This window comes from Ciona robusta, chromosome 2, assembly GCF_009617815.1.
Source record: "Ciona robusta chromosome 2, ASM961781v2".
In the NCBI taxonomy this organism is placed as follows: Eukaryota; Metazoa; Chordata; class Ascidiacea; order Phlebobranchia; family Cionidae; genus Ciona; species Ciona robusta.
The window spans coordinates 6,455,225-6,464,107 of NC_143236.1; the positions used below are offsets into that span (position 1 = coordinate 6,455,225).

The 8,883-nt window shown below is 36.1% G+C and overlaps 1 protein-coding gene across 2 annotated transcripts; it reads right to left on the reverse strand.

The window, feature by feature from the left end:
• Nucleotides 1-300: 300 nt before the first annotated feature.
• On the reverse strand, nucleotides 301-8,412 carry LOC149740628 (cleavage and polyadenylation specificity factor subunit 3-like). 2 transcript variants are annotated; one of them, XM_089872794.1, is made up of 16 exons: nucleotides 8,282-8,412; nucleotides 7,748-7,811; nucleotides 7,146-7,243; nucleotides 6,870-6,998; nucleotides 6,441-6,568; nucleotides 5,950-6,089; nucleotides 5,456-5,606; nucleotides 4,876-5,051; nucleotides 4,327-4,485; nucleotides 3,864-4,010; nucleotides 2,965-3,095; nucleotides 2,611-2,738; nucleotides 1,971-2,167; nucleotides 1,483-1,629; nucleotides 1,138-1,254; nucleotides 301-907 (listed from the first exon to the last, which is right to left on the reverse strand). In XM_089872794.1, the coding sequence occupies exons 1-16, from the start codon at nucleotides 8,344-8,346 to the stop codon at nucleotides 812-814; spliced, it is 2,073 nt and encodes a 690-aa protein (XP_089728920.1). In that variant the 5' UTR covers nucleotides 8,347-8,412; the 3' UTR covers nucleotides 301-811. The 2 variants fall into 2 exon arrangements, with proteins under 2 accessions (XP_089728920.1, XP_089728921.1); XM_089872795.1 differs by having other exon boundaries at nucleotides 8,278-8,400.
• Nucleotides 8,413-8,883: the final 471 nt, after the last annotated feature.

The following is an 8,883-nucleotide window of genomic DNA, read 5'->3' on the forward strand; positions in this document are numbered from 1 at the left end:
GTCATATCTAACCCGCTGTATAAACGATAGTTCAAGTAGTTCAAACCAGAGCTGCCCCTGAAACCTCTATAGTATATATGATACATTTTTGGTAAGGACTTTTCACTGCCATCAATATTGAGAGTTTGTTTTCTGGCTGGATTGTGAGTTATTATCGACTTGCGAGTTAAAGTCGTTAGTGGTGACAATGAAAGTTACAGGGACCACAATATGTCATTTGATGGAGCAGTCAGAGTTCGAAGAGCGTGTAGGCGTTCAGTCTAAGACCACGCAAACTCCAAAGTCAATATACAACATCTACTAGCAGCAACAACATCACCTTCAATATTGATCTTCATTGAAGGAGGCTTAATCAGTACCACATTATCCATAAGTTAGCGTAATCGGTTGTTTTGGTGTAACAATGCAAGGATTATCTTTTCTACTTTCTTGCAAATAAACTAATAAATTAAACCAAGTAAACTTAGCAGTTTCTACTTTGCGCAGTGAATTGGTGGAGCATGTGTTGTAGCCAATTAACAACACATACAACAAAACATTAAAATTGTGGAACAAATGAAAAATGATTCATTGTTAGAAAAAGGAGTGGAGATCAAAGCACAGAAGTAGTTTGCACGTTCCAAGAATGCGAAATTAATATAAAATGTTAATTTCGTTTTTGGTCCACTTTTGCACCTATATGTAACGACAGTTAAACACTTTATGTCCTCACTGTGTTCACAAAGAAACTGTCGCCACAAAATCGCAATTGGCTGCATTGCCTTTGATGCCGCTCAATGTAATGAAGACCAGTTAAAGGAATAATTCAATGCTAGACTGTTTCCACTGGCATTATTGTTGTGTAAAGTCGTCTTATTGATTCTTCTAACATTTCAGCAACGTTTTCATCACCAGCGCATGTCACAACCTGAAATGAGAAAGTACAATATGCTGTTAAATATAAAATTCCGCACCATAATAGTAATAGATGTAACTTGAAAGTGAGCATTCCGCGTTTTAACACACAAACAATACAAAAAAACATAAAACAACAGTAACAATAAAATAAACCAAAAATTGAACTATTGCACACCACTTACTGTTCAGGAGAAGCAAACAAACAAAACTTTTAAAAAGAGAGAAAATGACATCTCTTACCCTTGTTTTGGTATTAATATGAATCTCAAACCCATCAACCTCAAGATTTATTTGATCCGGACCACTGGATGTCGGATCTTTAAAAGATTCCTCCCCAAACATGCCCTCCAGCATCACCTGGTGGATGAATAAGTTTGAATAAAAAAATTTAAAAAAAACTTTTATTCGACTTTTTCAGTACGGTAGCGAAGATTATAAAAAAATTTAAAAAAGAGACAAGACTAACGATGCACATTACAGGACACATACCTAACTTCGAATCTAGAAATATTCACAATAGAATAGTAGCTTTGCTGAAATATGAGCTATAAAATGATCAAAAAAAAGACTACACTCCATTCTTACCTCCAACCTCTCCCTAAATTCTCTATTTAGATCAGGTTTAGCAATCCTTTGTACCGGTATCTTCCTTGCTTGTGGGTCAGTATCAACTCGTAACACGATAGCAAGCACAGAATCAGCATACATGTCGTTTACTGGGTTGGCTGTCCACTGTGTTAAACAACATATTTACCAAATGATTCTTTTTTCAAGAGCATAAGCTGATTGAAACATTATGTATAAACATACAAATACATATATGTGATGGTCATTAATGGGTTGTCTAAATTGCCAGTCACACAATATAAAAAAACAATTACCAAAAAAAGTTACATGCATGGTAATTCCTAAGCTGGCACAAGGTGTATGAAACAGAAGGCCAAATGTAGCATAAATCCCAGGCCCCTGACAATGACCTTCCCCACATTTTATTGCTTGTGAGGTGTATGAGACAGAACACGTGAGTTACACACAGGTTAGATTCATTCATTTATTGCGCAGGCAACATTTACCTCTAACAGAAGCATATTTTGTTCCTTTACAACCGTGACCGCTCCAAACACCCTCAATCCCTCCCTACCATTAGACAAGGGTAGTACAACAACATCATCTGACAGTTGGTGTAGGTAATATTTAAGTAGGGATAAGGAGGCAGTGAAAGTTACAGATTGCCGTTGAGTGAGCGTGGACATAGTTAGGTTGGTATGAGCTGGAAAACAAGGAGTTAAGAATGTAAATAATCTTCTTTTATTATGCCGGGTAGTAAGAGTAGCTGAATATATGGGTTAAGAATGTGTGGAAAAAAAATGGGTGGAAAAATAGGTGAATTGGAGGTCGGACCCTAGGCCAGGGTTATTGAACTAGGAGATAAAACTGTCTTAAATTGTTCGAAACTATGTAGGCAAGGTCTTACAGCGTGGCAGGCTATGAGACCTGTGATTTAGACCAGAGTTGGTCTATTACCTATTTTGACTACTGAATCTGCTTTGTAAATTTCTTGCCCATTGGCTATTATTATTAAGCCTGGGGCTTGGTATCCTTCAGTTACGAAACAAGCACATATCCGCTGTGGGTTAAGTCTGACTGAGATGTACTTGAGATCAAATAGCAAATAACCAAAAAAATATATTTTTGTAATAAATACCAATTCACCTGATAAGTCACTTGGTGCCAAAATGTGATAATTGAAATTCCTTTTCACTAAAATCCCTGATAATTTGTCTCCATGTTTTGGTTTAGTGGTTGCCAACTCCCCCATTACTTTCGCCATCTTCTCGCCTCTGGGGATTCACCCATGTTACACAAGTGTTACATTAGATTATATCAAATGCCTAATGGGTTGTTCCAGTTGTCCGCGATACAAAAATAAAAAAAACTAACCAAAAAAAGAAAAATACCAAGATATACTGAAAGTAAATTAGTTATCGCGAACCAAGAAAAAAAAAATTGTTAGAGAAAGAAAAAAAATTAAGATTATTTAAAAATAAAACATAATTTTTCACTTACTTGAAATAAAGCTGCACAGATTCTGTGTTCTTGGGGTTGTGGATTTGAATCGGTTCAGGGTCGTCTTCATATTCACGATTCAGTGCAAGTTTTAAACGGTTCATCTCGTTTGCTTCACCATGGACTAATACCTGGGTATTTAAAAGCTGTTAAGCTATCCTTAGCCAGCCTTAGATATAGCAATAATTTTGGCCAAAGACGCTGTTAAAACTGCCCCAGTGGCATAACCAGCTCCTATGAGGTTAATATAGCACTATGAATGAATGAATGAATGAATGTAACTTACTTTATCCTCGCATGGCCGGAAAACAACAGTCGTTATCACACGGGTTTAACACCTCGTGCTTACGAGTTACCATGTATGTTACTTTGTGGGTAATTATTTTTTTGAGCATTTTTTCTTTTTTTTTAAGTATGGCTGATAATTTGGACAACCCACTGGGTTGGAGCAATTGTCGTTAAGTGTCTTGCCCAAGGACACATACGCCCACAATGGTAGCAGCGTCGAGCCTTGAACCCATTACCTATGGGTTACAGGCAGGCGCGCTAACCACTATGTCACGGCGCCGCACTATCATTGGCAAGAAGTGAAGAAGTTTTGGTAAAACTCCCCAACAATATTGGATAAGGGTAGAATATGATTACAGGTTTCTAAAGTAAGAGTACCGGGGCAGATTTAGCTTTGCTTGCAAGATTTTAGCAAAAAGGAGACAGTGAGTTTTTGTAAAAACTCCTGAAGTGGATAAGGGCTAAAGGGCATGACATCAACGAAGGTTTAGATAGTTTAGTAGTACCAGGTTTGACCAAACTTTGCATACATATTTTTCAAAATTTTCATACACATTTTACCAATTTCCCTTGCATAGTTGTACCAAATTTAAAAAAATCACAATACTAACCACGTGAGGAGGTTTCATAGCACGGACAAACTCAGAGCATTGTTTATAATCAGCGTGAGCAGAGAATGAAATATAATCCACCGACAACTTGAGTGGAATCTTCTGTCCTGACATTGAAACAACCTCCTCTGGTTCACTGAGGATATGCTGGAAAAAAAAAAAGAATTTTCAAAACATTTTTCAGAACTATGGGCACAATTTCGGATTTAATTGTTAAAATACAGTTAAATCGTCAAAGAAGGGGACATTATGTTAATAAATGGGATGTTCTGACATATGCAGAATATTTTGGCTCTGCTTGTTTGTAAACACAATTTATGCTTTAAACTAAGATGCAAAATATATAGTGTCACAAATATTGGGGAAACATGGCACACTAGACAGGTAGGCTTATAACATTATGCCTATGCCTAGACACTTACACTAAGTTTCTATAAGAAGAAAAAAAATGTTTTTGTTAAACCTTGGCTAGTGTCCCCTCCACACAGTAACCAGCCACTATAACTCCATTCCTTCTATCATTGCACCAACTTTCAAACAACTCCCGTGATAAACCACTTTGCATCATGCCCGGTGATGCCATCACAACAGATGGACCAACATCATCAAAATGTTCCATACCCTGGGAATTATACAGCATAATATTATTTGTTGAACAAATTCAAAGATACACCTGGGTGTAATTGAGGTTTGACCCCAAAACTACTCTTGACAATGACCTCAACAAAGGAAAAAAAATAATGTAAATTAAATGGAGGATTTCCAGGAACTTCAGTTTTAGATTTATATTATACTTGGCAGCAATATTTTTTTAATGAAACATTGATTTGTTTTGCATCAATACATGAACTTGAGTATTTAGGTAAAATATTGTTTTCCAGAAAAATGTATAAAAAAAAAAAGAAATGTAAGAAACTTGCTTTGTCTTGTCATGGCCTGAAATTCACACAGATGTTCTGTTTCATACACCTCGTGCCAGCTTAAGAACTGAAACAACTTTCTACAACCATACCTTGAGGTTTGAGATGTGCTTGAACTGAAACGGGTTTGAAATATTGAGTTGTTTTTGTATCTTCTGGTTCATTGCATTGGAGTAAGTTTGATAAACTGCCATGCATTTCTTTGCTAGACTTGATGCATAGTAGATTGGGATGTCATGTAATTCAGGGTGGTTTGCCCAGTAATCATCTGGAATTTAAAAGAGTTGAAAAGGATTTCCGATAGTTTTTGTGTGGGGTTTGTTACACAGGTGAAGGTTTAGCCATTTTGGGGTTGAAGACTGAGTCCTTTTTTATTCTGTATTAGTGAGGTCTTTGTCAGAGGTATTTAGGCTAGATTTGATGCAACAGCCCAAACAACCAGACTAAGTAACTACTTATATATACAGTAGGGTGGGGAAATACATGACAACTAACAAGGGTCTATGTGAGTCATTTGGATACGGTTTTATATTCCTTGTTTCTTTTTCTTTGTTTACTACCAAATGGGACGAGAAATAAAATAAAAGAGTGTCCTATCTTTCCCCACCCTAGTACATATATAAATACGAATTGCATTTTACCTCAACATAACCGATAGTATACAATTTATACCTAATATTAATAATAGTTCTTGTGCCCTTCCCAGTGCAAATACAGGTATAAGACACCTTCCCCCTCTGTTTACAATATCTTGTACAGTGTTTGTGAACCTGGCTTCTCTTTCTTCTCTCGGCTCATGAATGTGTGTTCCATATGTGGCTTCCTGTGGACAAAGTTTTCAAATGGCAACACTGACATTTTATGCAGGGAACACTGAAAATAGGAATCTGGACAACTTGAAAATTCCTGTTACAGAACTGCAGTTTGTTAATGGAATTATTTAAAACAAAAAATTTTTGTACAGATGTACACTATACTTTATATTAAGTTCCTTTAATTTCCACGGTTATTAAATATTTATGCCACCTCCCTATTTATGACATCTACAAAACCGCACACTCAATTTCGATCAAAAAACAGCACAGCACTACCTGGCCTTTTATTTAGAACCTCTTATTGTCTTAAAAAAAGGTAAACCAGCAAAACATATATTAGATTCAACTCACAGTAATTAAAACGTCCGGTCGTACAGCGGGTATCTCTGCTGCCATTAAGTGGCGGTCTTCCTCTCGTGAATAATCTCCGGTGTATAAAACACGAACACCTGCTATCTGTATCATGAACATGGCAGCTCCAAGCACATGACCTGGAGAATTTGTTATATTATAAATAATTTGTAAACAAGGAGTGAGTTTTTTTTATGTTTAGATTAAAGTACTAAATTTTAATAAAAAACACTCCCCTTGGTTATATGTTGCATTATATTGTTATGAAGGTGAGGTCCTACAGTGCGACACGCCATAAAAACTGAAATTTAGTCCTTGGTTGCCCATTCCCCTCACCCAGGGTACTACAACCTATTAGTGACCACTTGGTTGGAGCAATGTCCGATAAGTGTCTTGGTCAAACGTTATATTGAGCGGCAAATCTAATACCATTCTAATACAAAAACACAATTAGATTTCCCACACAATGTAATATAAATTTAAGATCTTACCTGCATGATAACACCAGAACTTAATCCCCCCTACCATCTTCTCTTCATGGAAGTTTATTGTTTCAATCCTAGCCATGGAGTCTTCAAGATCTGCCTCGGTGTATAATTGATCCTCGGTTGAAATATTGCTGTGGGAATAAAAAATTCAAAAAATATCCAAAACAATTAATACCACTATTAGTTTTAATATTAATATTTTTTTGGCATGTGTCTGATCTCATTCAGTGTTGATCCCTAGCCTCTTAATCTCAGGTATTCAAGTGAGGCTGCTTAATCTGGAGTTTACCAGGTAAGTGCATTTAAAATATTATAACACAGTAGTCGCAAATAAAAACAATAATAACAAATAGAATGGAATATATAAATCTCTTTAAGTGGCATCCTTTATGTTAGACATTTATAGAAATATCATACATAATATTTGTTCACCTGACTTTGATATAATCTGATAGTAACCATCTATAAATAGCTTTAGTAGCATGCGTCATGAACACTCTGCCTTTAAATGTTGTTTTCTGTAAAAACCAAGGAAGGCCACCAGCATGATCCAGGTGAAAACTGGAAAAAAACGTTTTTTTAAATACAGTTATGAATAAATGAAGGTTTCTTTTATCTTCACATGGCAAAGCACGCTTACATGTTATTACAGATGTAAATGTTTGGGAAATTACTTTAATGCAGGATTAGCTTGATTTTTTCACTTACTGTGTTACAAGCAGTAAATCAATCTTTTCAGGTTCCGTGAAATCAATGTATGGAAGGCCTGCTAACCCACTGATACCGGGATGGATGCCACAATCTAACTGTAAATCAAAATAGTGTTATTTAGTTGATATTTAGCCTGTATATTATATTGGTATGTACAGTGTGCAAGTACATTGGTAATATCTCAATATCAAAAGTTCAAAGACTACAATACACATTGACAATGCTGCTGGTTTAGACAGCCAAACTAAAACGTCATAGGAATTTTGACTTTCTATGTATCACAGTGTGGACTATGCAGTATAGCCAAACCTTGGGTGGCACGGTACACATGCCCACCTTAGGGTTTTCTGCACACTAGCAAACACTACAACTTAATAGTTGTTTATGGGAATAGGCTATCTGTGCCTTCCCTATAGGAATAGGCTAAGTTAAACTCCTACGCTGTGCACTGTGCAGTAAACACTTTGATTTTATACACATTGAACAGAATGCCAATTTAGGAAGAACCCAAAATATTGCAGTATATTGAAACCTGCATTCAAATGTAGTATACCGACCCACAAGTTAAAATGTACATAGAAAGATCTTTAAAGACGAACCATTATTTTCTTTTCTTTAAACTCCAAAAGATGACATGACCTGCCCACTTCCTGTCCGGCTCCGCTGTTAACATAGGCGTATCATTAGGGTTGGTAAAATATAATGTTACCCCAACTTTTGTGCAGGGGAGCAATCCTGTTTTAGCACCCCAGTTTTAAACCTAAATTAGCCTGCCCAACCTAAACCCGCCTGCTAAACTTAAATCGGCCTGCGCTGCTGTAAGATGTCTTAACAAACAAGAAGCAGATCCAAGGGATATTGCAGTTTTAAATACGTTGAAAGTATGGTATACATGTTCATTTATTCTTATATATTGTTGAAATATACAACACTTCCACCGCAGTTTAAATGTTTGTTTTTTAATTATAATAGGAACAGGTTAACCCATAAACATAAAGGTTGTTGACTGTGGTGTAAATATTGTCAGATTTCTCAAACAGTAAAAACCATTGGGCAAGATGTTTAAATGTCTAATTGATGCAATAATGGTAGTTATACTGAGAACATACAAATGTAGCATAACACCTACTTACAGAGGGGTGATCTTTAGAAGTTCACTGTCATTATGGGGGGTTTCCTCAACCTCGAACTCCGCCATTTTATTACAAATTGTTCAAATTACAGTTGTACTATAAACTATATCTGAAAATTTTTTACGAAAATGAAGTTGGATTTGTAAGATTTCGTGTCAATATATGTGAGAAATATTGATATCTTAATGTGTGTGAAACCGTCAAACTTGGGCAAGGATATATCGCGGAGTTATAAGTGGTTACAATATCAGTGCTTTTAGTGCATGCGTTTGTATCTGAACTGAATATATAATCCCGGGGTCCATAATCTCGCTATTTATTTGTACTGCATAATGCAGACGCACTCCGCATCGAGTGAGACACGGTACATTACCATAAACAATACCGCCATAACATTTAAACACGCGCCACTGCAACAAAACATTCTGCATGTTTTTCTAATTTTCGGTCAAGTGATAGAACCATAAAGATCATATATTTAAAATGCATTTTATCATCCACAACTATAGCCAAACATTTCATTCTACACAGACGTAGTCATATAAAAACCTGTAATGTATACAAGCATTCTACCTACTGCTACACGAACGCAAATGGCGACT